This window comes from Orcinus orca, chromosome 9, assembly GCF_937001465.1.
Source record: "Orcinus orca chromosome 9, mOrcOrc1.1, whole genome shotgun sequence".
Lineage (NCBI taxonomy): Eukaryota > Metazoa > Chordata > Mammalia > Artiodactyla > Delphinidae > Orcinus > Orcinus orca.
In genome coordinates this window covers 5,139,143-5,156,582 of record NC_064567.1, presented here as the reverse complement: position 1 = coordinate 5,156,582, position 17,440 = coordinate 5,139,143, and the positions used below count along the sequence as shown (strand labels likewise).

General features: G+C 40.1%; 1 protein-coding gene across 21 annotated transcripts in view; it reads right to left on the bottom strand.

The window, feature by feature from the left end:
- Positions 1-17,440, bottom strand: part of KMT2C (lysine methyltransferase 2C) — a 288,150-nt gene that overhangs the window by 24,497 nt on the left and 246,213 nt on the right. For all 21 annotated transcript variants that reach the window (XR_007479396.1, XM_033408301.2, XM_033408303.2 and 18 more), the window contains 7 exons: positions 16,929-17,221; positions 14,479-16,298; positions 13,267-13,378; positions 8,620-8,698; positions 6,999-7,062; positions 4,992-5,224; positions 587-2,308 (listed from right to left, as the gene is read on the bottom strand). Coding sequence is in view for 20 of the 21 variants with exons in the window: in XM_033408301.2 (XP_033264192.2) it covers positions 587-2,308; positions 4,992-5,224; positions 6,999-7,062; positions 8,620-8,698; positions 13,267-13,378; positions 14,479-16,298; positions 16,929-17,221 (4,323 nt within the window). In the remaining variant the exon portion in view is untranslated. The remainder of the gene's footprint in view (positions 1-586; positions 2,309-4,991; positions 5,225-6,998; positions 7,063-8,619; positions 8,699-13,266; positions 13,379-14,478; positions 16,299-16,928; positions 17,222-17,440) is intronic.

The window sequence follows — 17,440 nt, the reverse complement described above, 5'->3', positions numbered from 1 at the left end:
GCGTGCAGCGGCGAAGACCCAACGCAGCCAAAAAAAAAAAAGAAGTCTAACACTTAAAAACTTAAAAAGGGCAAAATATCGACACATGGAAAACCACAAAGATAAAATAGCATCTACCTGTAAAACTGTGTTTCTATAAAGTATTAATACTTTGCAACAGAATAGATTCCCAATATGGGTTATTCCTGAGAGTCCCCAAGGGTATTAACAGGGTGCGTGAGCTATTTTCTATATTTCAAAGAGGTTAATGGAAACTGCACTCTATTTGCAGTTAGGACATGTAGATGTTTACTTCTTTGTTTTAGTTAGATCAACTCAATGTGGTGATAATCAGCTGACAGGAATATGTTACGTATGAAACGCATGACCCTACAGCTCTCTGATTTTTGAAAGATACAGTAAACAAATTATTACCTGATATAGTTTATAGGTATAAACCAAAACATGAGGTCTGCGGTTTTTTACTCGAGTAAAAAGGTTATAAAAGATAGCGTTGAAATCAATACAGCAGTTGGCACTAATCTGTTGTAACCATAATTTAAAATAAAAGGGAAAAAAGCAAGTTGTTCTCCTGAGCCACACTTACCACGTCGGCTGGGTTCTGCCTCTCAACCAGTTTCTTATCCTTCGTACCGTCGTCTTCTGAACAAAAACTCCCTTCCGGTTTTTGATTTAAAAGGGAAGATGCCTTTTTATTTTTCAGCAGGTGCTTCAGAAGCTCATTGCCTGAATCTCCCTTGGCAGCAGGAGCGCCGGCAGGTCGGGGAGGACTCTGCCCCGGGCAGGCAGCGCCGGCCACAGCCCTTTCTTTGGCCCGATCCCCAGGGCGCTCCTCCAGTTCAGGCCCATCTGGGCCCGGGCGCTGCTCCGGCTCAGCTGACTCCAGTTTCATCTCCCCAGTGGGGGCAGGCGCGTCGATGGGGCGCTTATCCACCTCTGAACTCGCACAGGTCTGTTGACCTGGGGTCCCTCGTGCGAAGTCACCGCTGGGCAGTTCGTTCTCTGGCTCTGTGCGCAGCGGGCCCGCTGCCGGGTCAGGAGGTGATAGGCCGCCCGGTTCCGCCGCCTCGGGTTCTCCTTGCTGAGGGAGCTCGCCGGGTGTGTTCACTGCGGGAGCAGAGGCAGCTTCCAAGACACCCGGGGTTGGTGGAGCAGTTACATCCGAATGGGGAGTAGAAGGTGCCTTGGTAGATTCCGCATCGTCGTCTTTCTTCTTCTTTCTTGTTCTCTTCTTTTTCCCTTTCTCTTCCGGGATTATGTCAGAATACAGCTGAATGAGAGATGGGGCTGATCCTGGGTAACTCTGTCCACGGCTTACAGCCGGGTCTTGGCCACAGGGGAGACTGCTATTAGCCACTGGAGGTGCCGCAGGTAAAGCGGGTGTAAAAGGAGGCCTCACCGGGGACTGCTGGAAGCTGGCCCCAGGAACACCTCCATGTACCGGCTTCACAGAATGGAAATTTGGGCTTCCACCAGGAATTGACGGTGAGTCAGGAACAAACGAGGGAGGTCCCATGTGCCTTCGCTCACTGGTTTGCATGAAATTCGGGGTGGGCGGTGAATTAATAGACCCTTGCTGTAGGTTCTGCTGCTGTAAAACCGGCCCCGCCTGCTGCTGCGGCTGCGGAGGCTGCTGAAGGGGTCTTGGGGGTTGCGTAAAATCACAAGGCAGGTCAGAAGCGTAGAATGGAATCTGGGACACAGGTGTCCTGCTGCTTAGCTCTGAGCCCATCATGCCGTGCTGCTCCATTTCCATCCTCTGCTGCAAAGCTCTCTGTCTATCTACTTCTTGCATGAGCTGGATTCGTTGTCTCTCCTGCTGTTCTCGTAAACGTTCCTTACGTTCCCGTTCTTGAAAACTTTCACTAAAGGGGTTATTGTCATCGAATTCCACCCGTGGTGGCGGTCCACTCTGTGGATTTGCATTTGACACTGCCCCTGGGGCTGGGGGGCAAGTTTTTATTGGTAACTGGGCCACTGGAGGCTGAATCCTAGGAGGGTTGAGGGTGGGGCGGGAAGGAGCACCGGGAGGCTGCCACCCAGGGAAACTGGGCAAACTGGGCGTTCCCGCAGGGCTCGTGTGGCCGGGAATGACCGCGGTGTGCTGCTGGTGCTGTAGCTGCAGTGGCGCCAGGGGGAAGCTGGGCTGGCTCATGGGGGGCGGGGCGGCACCTGGCACCAGGGGCAGTGGGGGCTGGACACCTGGCATCACGGTGGGCGGGGCCATGGCGCACTGCTGCTGCTGCTGCTGCTGCTTGATCCGGTAATCTTCAATCAACTCGGCATGCTCTTTCTGTTGTTTACGAATCTGGAAGAGCAAAATTAAATCTTACTCGTTTATATGTGCTATGGGTATCAAATAAAAACACTGGCTGACGATTATGGTGGAGGTTATAGAGAACGCAGTTAGATCAGGCAGAGGCAAAAATATCTTGCTTAGGCAATGGCAGAAATCACCAAGGGGAAAAAAAAAGAAAGGAAGGACTGATCAACTAAAACTGCCAAGCTTTTCAATAATAGCATGTTTCTAAATATGAAATACCAAAAACAAATTTGAAAAACATTTTTCTGAAATAAATATTTAAGAAAATCTTTCTCTGAGTCATAAACTAAGCTACATATAAAAATAAAACCATAAACAAAGGCTACACAGGAATCAGCTAATTGTTAACTTCTTTAGAAGTTACATTAATATATAAGGTTAGACTAACCGTGAGATTTAACTCAAACTTTAACCATTTAAACGTGTTAAGATTTCATTTCTTAAGTATACAAAAGTGTACAACATGTTAAGACAAGATGAATTACCTGTACATATACCACACCCTCCCCTCCAGGTTAAAAAGACTAGATTGGTAATAAAACTCCTTGAATTTAATGGGTAACGTATTCAAATTATAATTTCTGAAATATGTAAAAGCTCTGAGGTAATGTTTTGAACAGTTCCTAAGAGGCTCCTAATATAATGACTGACTTATGTCAGTTAATTAATCCCCGAAAGTCTTTGTACCCCCATGGGCAGACGCTACAGACCAATCTCAATGAAGACACAACCTGTGTCCTAAGGACACACCAGCTCACTTAGGGAGCCGGGAGAAAGGGGTGCAAGATGATGTACATACCCTCCGAAAGCACTCAATTTTTGTGTACTGTACTAGTACACTGAGCCAGTTCTGATAGGTTTTCAACTTATTTTCAACAGTTTCCCAGGCAGACTAGCATATTCTCTGCACATAATGGTTCTGGTCTCTTTTCCTGTAGCTGTGGCAACTCCTACTTCTTTTCTTCTTTTTCCTGACTGGCTTACTACCTAGAACTGAGGAATTACCATCGGACTGGCGAATGAGTATGAACACACATAAGGCACCAGAACACTAACTGGAATACAGAATGTGGTGACGCACGCCTTTGCCGTGACATTTTAAAATTCTCTTAAAAACGTTGTCATGAATTGCTTGTCTTGATAAGATTACACTGGACTGCTGGCAACTATGTCGTAGCAGATGATGTGTCCTATTTTCCAAGTATAGTATTACCTTCTAAATAGGATTTGATCCATGGATATGCAAAAGAGCTAGGCCCTCGTCAGAAAAAATTTATATAAAAATACCAGAAGGCAATAAAAAGGCTAAAAATAAGTTATAAAGAAATCCTTAAAAGCATTTTTACTTGAAATAAACACGGCCCCAGAAAGTAAATTTAAAGAGAAAGGACACGTCTCATTCCGGAATAATCCTGGTTTTAAACAACAGAAATCATACTGTAATCAGCTTATTGTTGGGACATTACTGTGGTAGCTATAGCTTGGAGATAAAACGCCACAGTTGAAATCCCTACTCCAATGATGAGTTATGTCACCTACCTCCACAGTGACTCAGCAGATTCCTCATGTGTACCATGGTGATAATACTACCTTGTTCATAAGGTTATAGAGAACGTCAGGTAAGACGGGGCATGTAACTGTGTTCACTACGCAGAAAGCACTTCTGTGATTTTTACTGATTCAATCTGCTCTGAATTCCTCCCTTTCCACTATTAACATTGGGAGTAAGATTTAAATTGACAATCAAAAGCAAGATTGACCTTTTTTGGTGTACAATTCTATGAACTTTAACATGGGTAGAGATTAGTGAGGCCATCACCACAGTCAAGATACTGAAGGACAGTCCAGGGGTTCCCAGTTTTTGGTGAGTGTGTTAGAGATGCAGTCAATATTTGTGTACAGGTTTGTGTGTGAACGAACCTAAGTTTTTAATTCATTGAGTAAATACCTAGGAGTGGCCACTTAACACATTTTGAACACTAAATAAAAATTTAAAATTTTCCTTCTTCTTGAGTATAACTGATATTTCAGTATGTGCATTTTCAGAAACATCAGGCTCATAATGGAAGGTAACAGCAAAATGATCTCATTTTTCAGGAATGAGTCCTTTACATAAGATACATCAATGTACTTTAAGACCAAAATGATATTGAGAAGGAATACTAATAAAAACATACTATGGGGAAAAAAACCAAGAAAAACCCCACCAGAATGATTCAAATGCTCTATCTGAAATTCCATTAGAAACTAAGGAACCAAAGGACATGGCAAAGCAAAGGTCAACTCCAAGTAGAAAGCCTAGGATCTCCCCATGAGCTGTCCTCAGGAAAGCTAAGACTCTGCACAGCGACTTCTCAGAACAGGGAACGTAACTGAATTTCCCCAGCTGTATTAGCTATACCAGCATGAAAACAGTTCTTCTAGGTCAGGATTATGAGAACTTATCTCATCAGTGGCGCTTACTCAAAGTACGTGCTGTGTGACCACGACTCTGGGGCAAGGACAGGGGTTATTTCTTCAGTTAGTAAGAGGTCTCAGAGCTGTCACTTTGACAGTGCACTTCTGTGTGCCATTTAACACCAATCGAAATCCTTTACAATTAATCAATGACAGACCAAAACATTCTATGCATTAACAACTGCTTCTATTTTGCAAACCTATTTGTTACCTGTTCTAGCTGCTTCTGAACCATGCTTTGCTGTTCAGTGACGTGCTTGAGCTGCTCTGCATCCTCTTCTGGAAACTCACGCCCAGCTTTCTTGGCGGTACGTTGTTTAGCTGAAAGGGCCTTTTTGGATTTCCTGTGTGCACCGATTTGTTCTTCAAGATATTTCTGCTGCATCTGAAGAAGCTGTTGGGTCTCCTGAAGCCATTCTTCATACTGTTTACGTTGTGAATCATCTGAGGAAAAAAATTAAAATTCACCTGTGTTAATTTTCTAAAGAGTCCAATATAAGTTACACAAATCCATTTTGTAAGGAAACATTTTCATCATGACCTTGTAATAGATATTTTGAAAACATAATAGTAAATAACTATATAAAGTATAAGGTTTTAGAAAAATATATAAGAAAACCAAAGAATGCATGTTCTTAGACACAGGCTAACTTCATACTTATAAATATTATAAACCCAATCTTTGAAAAGCAAAAGACTTATCTAATGGAACACTATTTATCTACTAAACTATCAAATTCTCTAACCCATAAGCCAAACTATATATTGAACTATATTTGTATTTGATTAATTCAACTTTACAGATTTTGAAGAGACAAAGTAAGACATAACCTATTAAGGTCCAGAGCATGGATTAGGTATCATTTCCCATGCTAATTTCCCTAAGTTTATGGGTTTCCCCTATTTCTAAATGGTGAAAGTATGTCCTGAACTATGAGGGAGGGAACCTAGAAAGCTTTAGAAAGGACCAAAATGAAGTCTGTTTTATAGAGGAAATCCGTAAGTTAAAAACATTGGTAATTTTTATGAATTTCGTCATTTATATGTCTATAAATAAGCCATTAATCAAGTAAAATCTTCTCTACTTGTATGACTGTCATTAATATCTCCCCAAATAGTTGTATCTCTTCATCTTGTAGCAATATTCCTTCTTAATTCTTTAAGGGCACTTTACTTCACTGATGCCAAGTTCAAAAAAAAAAAAAAGTCACCTTATGGTTGTGAAATTCAGAATATACCTTTTTGACTCACTTTAAGACAAAGAAATAAATAAATACAATTCCAAGAAGGACATTAGCTGAAAAATTACATCAATGATAACAGAATATTGTCATACAATAAGAATCCAACCAAAGCCAATGGGCACAATAAAGCCAGAAAAAGCCAGTTGGTTACAGTTGTTTACTTGTTTTTAATGCGAATATGTACGCAAATTATAATAATTAGTGCAGGGGTAATTTCAAAAGGTCAGACTTTGGGTTTGTTCTTAAACCCAGAAGTTCCAGTACATGTATGAACTTGAAATCTAGTCTACCAAATTTGAAGGGCATTTTTCAGAACAGGCTTTTTCACAAGATTTCAGAAGTTCTGCTTCTGGTAGAATGAGACCTACCGCAAGGAAAGCCTTTCTGGTTTCTGGAACCAGGAGAGCAGAGGTGAGCAAAATGAAAAATAATGGTGAAAAAAAAGTTAGCTAAACAGTCTGAAGATTTCAGAAAGGTTCAGTTTGGGGAGAACTTTAAACGCTATCCTGAACCACCTTGGGACCCCTGAAAGTAACTAGAAAGGGTCAATGGCAGCCTGCAGCCCTGACTTCACACCATGCTGCTAACCCAGCTTATCTCCCTTTGTTGCTCCCATTTAGTGTCCTTGTCACTTAGGCAGACAGTCATTAGAAAAGAAGTGGTTTAATTCTACAGATTGTAAAGTGCCCAATCTATATACAAAAAATAGCAGCAACACTGAAGAGAACGGGGAAGACGATCTTTCTGTATTAAAATATTTATCTCTAACCATAATTATTCATGCACAGAAAAAAAGGAATGAAATACATGCCTTGAGGAAAAGATGCCGAATAGGGCAGTGATGTTTAATAGAAGACAGGGCACTTCGGCTTAAAATAACATACCTAAACTAACTCCAAGATTTTAAAAGAACACAAATACAGTGCAAACAAGCAATCCCCAGAGAACAGGTAACTAATTAGATTTATACTTACTGACAAAGCCTGGACCAAAATTTGGAGGATTAGGCCTAGAAATCTGATGTGTTATACTGCCATCCTAAAATAAGTAAAATTTACAAATAGGTTTATTCCACATTTCAGTTCAAGGGGAAAAAAAACGTTTAAAAAATGAAATAGAAAAAAAGAAATGGAAAGGGAAAAGAACTTTAAATTCTTATGACATCTTTAAAACTTTCATTTTTATAAAAAGTAGAATGAATTTTGTGGTGACAACCTAATTTCTGAACATTTTAAACTATCTCTGAACTGCTATATTTGCTAGATTTCAGTTGAAAAACAAATATGTTTGAAGGGGTTATTCATCAGAAACATAATAGTAGGGCAAATCAAATAGTGTTAGTATTATACTTAGCTAAAGATCCATGTAAACCCCACTTTTTGATGAAATCTACCTGGTTTCTTCTGCAACTAAGACTGAAACATGGGTTCCAGATTTACTGAATTCCACTCCACAACACAAAGTTATTTATGAACAAAAACCAATATCTCTAACAGACACAAATAATGAAACAAATATATACTAATTAAAAATGTTACTCTTATTTTCTCATTAAATGTCTTATATCTTCCAGGGAGACCAAATAGTTATCATCTCACAATTCCCTGGCAACAGCCTGATAAACAGAATTAACTTTGAAAAGGCCTTTACTGAGTTGTCACAAATTCTGTTAGGTATGAGCTGTATATAAGGTAATGTCTAAAAATGATACCAGCACCCAGAATACACTACATGTAAACCATATAATACTGCAAAGCAGGTGGTGTAACATTTAACAGATCAGGAAACAGAAGTTAAAAAATTTGCCCAAAGTTGCACAATAAACTCATAGTGGAACTCAGATTATTTTAAAACTCAGCTATGAAGCCTATGCTTTCCATTGTGTCAGATGGTCTCTCTTTTTTAATCAAAAGAATACAATTATCAGCATAATAAACCTGAGGCGTTAACCGGCAGGGTGAAGAAGAAAGTGCCAGAAAGACATAAAGAAAATAGGCAGCTTCTCTCTTTCCTCCCCCCACCCTGGCAGATACTTGAAAAAAAAAAGAAGAAAACACAATATGAAATGAGCAGTTCTACTTTCCTGGATATTGCTTGACACTAAATATTTACACTTTTTAAAGCTGATTATTGTGAACAGTAAATATTTCAAAAACTAAATTATTCCAAGGAATAAACTGTAGAACATGACTATCTGTATCTAAATAAAATGATTATAATCATTATTTTCTACATTTTATAGCAGTTTTACATTTAAATGTAATGAATGAATTCTAAAATGCAGGACATGAAAATATCTCTGTGGGGCTGAAAGTAAATAAAAGCAAACCCCCAAACCCTAAGCATTTGGCTTCCCTCCAAGTGACCTTCTACCCTTAAAAATGTAGATCCTTTTCAGAAATTGTCAATTTTTAAACTTTGCCTTTCCCTTAAAAAATAATAAAATGTCTTTATTTCTGCTGAGCTGATAATACTGGTACATCCTGGCTGTGTTCTAGGACTTCTACTATTTTTTGGAAGAGGTCTCACCATAAAGAATAGCGAGAGACACAGGAAAACGTGCATTCTTAAGTGACTAGTTACAAGCAGCAGTACCTGAGTAACTGCCTGTGGAAGGAGAGTCTGGCCATCACCAGTCTGTGTTCCAGTCACGGACTGGCCCATAAAGGGGAACCTGTGAAAAGGAAGTACTAAGCATCAAATGAGAAGCATTTGGAACTAACATTATTTTTAAGTGCTTAACAATTTTCTCTTCCAGGGAAGAAGAGTAATGGCAGTGTCTTCCTCATCAAAAACATTTACTAAAGCCCTGTTTTTTGTGTCCCAACCTCACTACACAATTCTGTGAAGTGTGGATTCTTACTACCCTCATTTTAGTTTTGATGAAAAGGAAGATTCAGAGAGATTAAGTAACTTTCCCCACAGTGATGAGTGGGGCAGCGATGTCAATGAGGCTGTTCCAGAGGTTCCACGCTGTTATATGTCTCATTATACCTTAAAATTAACTCAAGCCTTTTAGATGAAAAATATAATGAAGACAATTTTCTTAGAATTTATGTACTAAAACTATTTATTCCAATCTTTATTTAAAAATAGTTGGGGGCTTCCCTGGTGGCGCAGTGGTTGAGAGTCTGCCTGCCGATGCAGGGGACACGGGTTCGTGCCCTGGTCCGGGAAGATCCCACATGCCGCGGAGCGGCTGGGACCGTGAGCCATGGCCGCTGAGCCTGCGCTCCGCAACGGGAGAGGCCACAACAGTGAGAGGCCCGCAAAAAAAAAAAAAAAAAAGTTGGTAGCTTACAAAAACTTTTTGCATCCCAGAACAAAAGATGTATCTTAATTAAGAAGTTTCATACATTTTTTTAAACATCTTTATTGGAGTATAATTGCTTTACAATGGTGTGTTAGTTTCTGCTTTATAACAAAGTGAATCAGTTATACATATACATATGTTCCCATATCTCTTCCCTCTTGCATCTCCCTCCCTCTCACCCTCCCTATCCCACCCCTCTAGGTGGTCACAAAGCACCGAGCTGATCTCCCTGTGCTATGAGGCTGCTTCCCCCTAGCTATCTATTTTACGTTTGGTAGTGTATATATGTCCATGCCACTCTCTCGCTTTGTCACAGCTTACCCTTCCCCCTCCCCATATCCTCAAGTCCATTCTCTAGTAGGTCTGTGTCTTTATTCCCGTCTTACCCCTAGGTTCTTCATGACCTTTTATTTTTTTTCTTAGATTCCATATATATGTGTTAGCATACGGTATTTGTTTTTCTCTTTCTGACTGAATTCACTCTGTATGACAGACTCTAGGTCCATCCACCTCACTACAAATAACTCAACTTCATTTCTTTTTATGGCTGAATACTATTCCATTGTATATATGTGCCTCATCTTCTTTATCCATTCATCTGTTGATGGACACTTAGGTTGCTTCCATGTCCTGGCTACTGTAAATAGAGCTGAAATGAACATTTTGGTACATGACTCTTTTTGAATTATGGTTTTCTCAAGGTATGTGCCTGAGTAGTGGGATTGCTGGGTCGTATGGTAGTTCTATTTTTAGTTTTTTAAGGAACCTCCATACTGTTCTCCATAGTGGCTGTATCAATTTACATTCCCACCAACAGTGCAAGAGGGTTCCCTTTTCTCCACACCCTCTCCAGCATTTATTGATTCTAGATTTTTTGATGATGGCCATTCTGACTTCATACATTTTTTTAAATGGATGGCTAGTGGGAAGCTGCTGCACAGCACAGGGAGATCAGCTCGGTGATTTGTGACCACCTAGAGGGGTGGGATAGGGAGGGTGGGAGGGAGGCTCAAGAGGGAGGAGACATGGGGATGTATGTATGCATGTGGCTGATTCACTTTGTTGTACAGCAGAAACTAATACAACATTGTAAATAAAGCATTTATACTCCAATAAAGATGTGAAAAAAATAAATAAAAAGAAAAAAAAGTTTCATACATTTTTATATCTAAATGTTAAAGCAAAGCAACACCTGGTCACTGACCAAGAGAAAGTCTATATGGTTCAAAATATCCGGCAAAACATTACTTACTCTAATTAAATACTTCACAGAAACATTACTGCTTTGATGAAAACACTGCCCCTAGAATTACCAAATGCATCAACATAACAAGATTATATTTTGCAAATAATTTATCAAACACTGTACCTTAATATCTGAGTACTACCATCATTTGGAACATATGCTTTTTAATTTTTTTACTCAGCTTTTGATTCATCTGTTACCCCCTGGCTCCACTACAGCCCTGGTGTGGAATAATCTCATAATCCCAAAAGCACTCACTGGCTATCACCCTCAGTCAACTTATGACACTGCCTGAAGGAAGGACCATCACCTCTACTTCTTCAAAGTGCTCAGCAGAAGGGCTAACAACACACCTGATGACTAATAGATCAGTGTACCTGAGTGATATACACATGATGCTGAAGGAGCAGGGGTTCTGATTCTCAGGTCCATATTTTAAAGTACGTACAGAATTAAATTTAGCATTTCCTTCTATTTTGACTATGCTCAGCAAACTACAATATTATCAGCACTACTGTGACTTTGCACCAATAGAACTCGCATTATTTTCATAGCAAAAGTTGTTGCACATACCTAATAGGTCATTTAAGTTCATCACTATTTTGAAATTATGGTAGTTATTAGACTTACTGCCAAATTTATTAATGCATTAGAGAAGCACCATATGCTGTAACTTTTATATTTAAGTTAACTATATTTCAAATATAATTGATTTCCTCTGTAAAACCAATGTTTTTGGTTTTGCATTAAAATATTCTGAGGAGTTCAGGCTTCACTGGGATGTCAAAAAAGTTCAAGACATAAAAAGTTAAGAAGCCCCATGACACAGAAATAGTGTTAATAGACATTGTGCAATAATGAAAATCAGGACTTCCCTGGTGGTGCAGTGGTTGAGAATCCACCTGCCAGTGCACAGGACACAGGTTCAAGCCCTGGTCCAGGAAGATCTCACATGCCGCGGAGCAACTAAGCCTGTGTGCCACAACTACTGAGTCTGCGCTCTAGAGCCCACAAGCCAAAACTACTGAAGCCCGCACGCCTAGAGCCTGTGCTCTGCAACAAGAGAAGCCACCGCAATGAGAAGCCCGTGCACTGCAACCAAGAGTAGCCCCCGCTCACCACAACTAGAGAAAGCCTGTGTGCAGCAACGAAGACCCAATGCAGCCAAAACTAAATAATAAATAATTTTTTTTAAAAAACTGAGGAGCCTTCTAGAATAAGCTCTCACTGCCAAGAATGGTCAATTTGAACATCGCTAAGGTTAACAGCTGCAACAGACTAAGAAACACATCAAATGTATTTAAAAAAAATAATAAAATAATGAAAATCACTAGAAACTACAATCTCTTCTTTGATCTCAACAATGCTTCTTGGAATTCCCTGGTGATGCAGTGGTTAAGAATCCTCCTGCCAATGCAGGGGACACGGGTTCCATCCTTGGTCCGGGAAGATCCCACATGTTGCAGAGCAGCTAAGCCCGTGCGCCACAACTACTGAGCCTGCGCTCTAGGGCCCGCGAGCCACAACTATTGAGCCCGCGTGCCTAGAGCCCGTGCTCCGCAACAAGAGAAGCCACCGCAATGAGAAGCCTGCGCACCGCAACGAAGAGTAGCCCCCGCTCATCGCAACTAGAGAAAGCCCGTGCGCAGCAACAAAGACCTGACGCAGACATAAATAAATAAATTAATTTAAAAAACAAACAAAATGCTTCTTAACCATTTCCAAAGTATCTCAACAAAGCACCTTTAAGGATTCCCAATTTATTTGAAAGATCATGTTTATCATAAATTCATGTAGATTTCATATTCATTTCCATAATCATCCACATTCAACAAGATAATTAAGCTAAATTGAGGCTCTATGCCTACTCTATTGAAAGAGGTTCTCAAACAGCAATGTGCGTAAGAATTGCCCATGGCGCTCACTAAAACTACAGACATACAAGCACCATGTCCAGATATTCTGATTCAGTAGGTTTGTGGTTGAGTAAATGAACCTGCATTTTTTTAAAAAACTACCACATAATTCTGATGATGGTCCATGAGCAAAACTTAAGAAACACTACCTGTGGTTATTTAATACCCCTTAGGGGGTGTAAATACCTAATTTCAGAAATCCAGATACTCAAATAACTCATAATCTTCCCTAATGTATAATTTTCCATTTTTTCTGCTAATAGTGGAAAGGCTTACAAAGTTTCCAAATGCTAACTTTCAAATGTCCTCTGATGGAATAAAAAATAGTCCCAGGCTGAAATAAACTACCTTTTGTTCTCAGCACAGAACAGTTTACTTTCTGTTTTCCTGCTTATCCTCTCATCCTCACCTATTCAGGATGAAGCAACTCTGTCCCATGCAGCTTCTGGGTAGCATTAACTATTCTAAAGGTATGCAAACAGGCATACACTTCAATACTTTGGATTTCCTGCTTAATCAAGTCAATCTTTCAAACCATTCTATGATGTTTTATTATGTTTACCCTGAAACGAATGGAAACTTAACCTTTACATTTGTACAGCATTTTGCATTTGATCATATTCAGCTGACATCACAACCAATTGAAATATTTATTGTTCATATTCCTAGAATACAAGTTTTGAGTTACTATACGCTCCTTCTAGTAACCAGTAATAATTGCATGCACTTCTTGATGCACAGTAAGAATGAGAAACATCTTCACCTACCTGTTCATAACCATTGGTGGCATGCCCATATTGTTTTGTGCCATTACTTTATTTATGCCTTTAAGGGCCACCATTTTGGCTTTCATTATAGGATCTGTAATTGCATCAAAATCTAAAGGAGAAATATATTTTAAAGTTACTTATTTCATAGTATTTGGTTCAAGTGACACTAAAAGGTAACATAACTATCACAAACATTATGTAACTTACAGACTCTTATTCCTTATTATTTAATAATCACTCTTATAGGTCCTATACCAGGTAAGGAAGCAATTATGAGATGGCAAGAACCTCATCCTGAATTTAATCCCATCTAAGTGATCCACACTTTTAATACGTTAGTACTGCAAGAATCAAAACAAGGTGCTTGTCAAATGTAAGAGAGATTATACCAGTAATCTAAAGCAATGCAATTCCTTTCACCCAAACTTTCACAATTCTAAGCAGAATTGCTTCTTTAGTAATGTTCCATCATGAATGAGAATTTGCAGTTATTACCAATACTAAGGAATTCCATTAAATTGGTTATTGCTCTTTATGAGAAAAATGTATCAATTTCTTACAAGAAACATAGGCTACTGACAAAAGACCTCTTTGCATATAAATAAAAAAGAAATGGACCAATATGATGGAATTGGTAATGTACGAAGGACAGAAGGTCAGTTTTACTGTTTAGAAGAAAGCATTCCTTGGACATGTGTCCTTTGATTGCTAATTCTTTCTCTTAGAGGCACTCAGGTATTTTTTACTGCATTGCTGTTCTATTGGGGGGGGGCGTTCCCCAAATTAGTAAGCTATTGGAAGTTAAAGAGCTTCATATAACCAAAAAAAAAAAATGCCAAGCATTCATTGTGCATAATAGGACAGTAAGAAGTTTACTCCTAGCAGAGTTGCTTTAAATTCACCTTTCAGTGACTCTGAAAATACATGGTAATAATGGTTAGAAGTCAGGAACTAAAAAAGATTTATTTCTATTAAACAATCCCATAAAAGACAGACTTGAGAAAGTCTGAAACTCAGAGTTTTGAATCTCTTGATGTACCTGGGAGGAATCTAAAACTCTTAATCACGTTCATTTCAAAGCTGAAGGAGGAACAGAAATACAACCCTCAGTGCTCTAGTCCACATGTAATTTAATACACAAATCTTGTAAGCACTGCATCCCACCCCATGCCCACAGTAATTATTTCTGAAACTCCGAGGAATTCCTACCGATATTAGGGAAGAACGGTTCAGACCGCTGACGGATCATGGCTTGCATCTGTCTTTGCTGTTGCTGTTCTTGTCTCTCTTGATCCAAAAGGTCCTGCAGAAGTAGAGGCTGCTCCTCCAGAAGGAGGGGCCTCTCTCTATTCTGCTGGGCGGCCGTCTGAGGGACCATCAGCTGCTGGGGCCCAGACATGCCACTGGCGGCAGACTGACTTGTCAGAGGTACAATCTGATTCACAGGCTTTCCTGTTCCAAAACTGCGATGCACTGTTGGCTGACCCTGAATGAATCCTGGACTCACCTGCACACCCTGAGGGAAAGTATGGTTTAATCTAGGGACTACTGTCACATTAGAATTCAAGGTATTATCCAAAGCATGACCAGGCGGTGTCATTAGAGGGGGAGGCAAACTTGACACATGACTGGACGGTGAGGCCGGCAAAGTTGGTGGTGGAGACCCCAATGGCCTAACGTCTGAATTATCAGATTTTTCATTAGCAAGTAGACTTGAGAGAACTGGAGTTGATCCAGGTATGCTGCAAGAGTTTATCACACCTTCAGCAGGCAGCTGAGTGGACCCACGAACACTTGTGCTGGAGCCAGCCGTTTCTCGATTAGTTCTTTTCTCAAGTACATCTGCATCACAGGACTGCAAAGAAGCTTGTTCCCCATCATTCGCGTCTGTATGAGCAGGGGCCTGTGGGCAGGGAGCGTCAACAGCATCTTTACCCTCATCACTTTTCTCACTTTCACATTTGGTTTCCCCTTTAGAATCTGGAGACAGTACTTCTGTTTTAATCTCACTGCTGACAGTGGATTTTTTCCAAGGAGAATGTTTATCAGAAGGAACCATACTTTTGTCATCCTGCTCCTTTTTTGGGGGTTCAACAGATACACACTGATTATCTAACTTATCATCAATTGGAACATTAAGGTCCAGTTCCTCGTTAAACATGCTTTTCTTATCTCCCAGGTCAAGTTCTGGATCTGTATATGCAATGATATCAAATTCTCCTGACCTTAAGAGGTCATCCAGGTTGGGATCATTAGTTTCCAAATTACCTAAAGTATCCAATTCATCTCCCTTGCCATCCTCTGTATCGAGATTTAAATTTTCAAGATCTTCATCATCTAAGTCTTTGACTTCAACCCCCTCGAGGTCTTTAACATCTAGTTCTTTGACAGATGGGTCATCAGAATCAAGCTTTTCTTCGAGACCACCAGAAGACTGGGTGGTTATCTGCAAATTATCAGATGTTGTTTCAGCTGGTGTAGATGTTGACAAAGGGGCCTCTGAAAACTCACCTAAGGGGTGGCTCAGAGACCTCATGACCACAGAAGATGAATGGACAGGGTGGCTCTGCTCTTGCTGAGATGGCGGCACTTGTTCCAAATCTGGATGCACAGGCAGCTGATGAGGGAGACCTTGGGAAGGTCGTCTCATGGGGTCTGTGTGCCTAGGGCCTGGAAAGTCTGGCCGGGGAATGAAGTTTCCATGTCTTGGTTGAGAAGGTGCCTCTATAACGTTGCCAGGAGAAGCAGGGAAGGGCATCCGAGGCCTTCCATCAGGGGTCCTGTGCCTCAATTCAATAAATGCTTGGCCCAGTATGTTGTGCTGCTGAACTGACAGGCTCTGTGGCGAAAAATGTGGAGGAAGTCCGCCTGGATTATTCGTTTGTGAGTTATTTAAAGGCCTGGGCATATCTACAGACATAGATCTTCTCAGCTGTGGAGGAACTCCAGATCCTTGTATTTGCTGAGGAGGTACAAGGAAGCGTTCCTGACTTGACAAGGTACCGTGACTACCTCCTGGAAATCCAAATCTAAAAGAAGACATTAAAAAAGCATATCGTCAATATAAAGTATTATTCTGAATTAAGTTGATAAAAAGGAAAAGTTTTAGATTAAACGCAGATACAAAATTAATGTTGCCAAATACAATGACGTAGCAAAAAGAAAATAATCACCATTAGCAGCTACTTATAAAGTATCTATATGCAAGTAAATATTTGCCAAGTACCCTATAATAAATACCATATGAACTACATCGCTGTGGCTGTGACGTAAGGCTAGTACAGTCAATATTTAATTAAAAAGGGAGTACTTTTACACTCTGTTGAGTACTGAGGGGTTTAAAGAAAAACCCACGACCTCTCATTAGTGAAAAATAATGTTGATCATATCTCAAAGGGATCAAAAAGTAAAAAACAGCATAAACTTCTTGATCAAGAGTAATTTCAAAGAATATATATACATATGTATATATACACATATATATATACACACATATATATATATATGTGACACTGAATCCCTTTGCTGTACACGTGAAACTAACACAACATTGTAAATTAACTATACTACAATTAAAAAATGGTCCCAAACAAAATAATTTCAGTCGTGCGTATTCCCTTCTATTAGCTATTTAAATGTCATGAAACTAAACGCATTACCTAAATCCATGAGGTCTCATCCCCATACCAGTAACATCAGGAGTACAGGGTCCACGTGGGTCTTTTGGGAAAGCAGCATATCTAGGTCCTAGAGGAGGGCCAATGGAGGACCCGATGCTCCCAGGATAGGGCGGGGGAGGCCTAGTAAAAGCCTGGCTGGCACTCTCCGGCTGCCAGTGCTGCAGGGGCCCCAGATGAGGCACTGCTCCTGGGGCCTGTGACCCTTTCTCCTGTCGACCTGCCAGCTTCTTCTGCTGTTGCTGCTGGAGGATGATTTCACGTAACTTCTGTCGCTGAACGGAAAGAAACAAAAAATGACCGGGACTTTTTAAAAAGTAATAGCTTTTTAAGTCTCAATGCTTCGGATACTTGACTATGGTAATGTTTAAAATACTGTAATATTTCAAAGTATGATAAAACACTAGCTACACTTAAATATTCAATCGGTTATAAAAAATAAAGTGATGATTTGGGTCCTTTTCCTTGCCATACAACTATCACAAAACTGAACC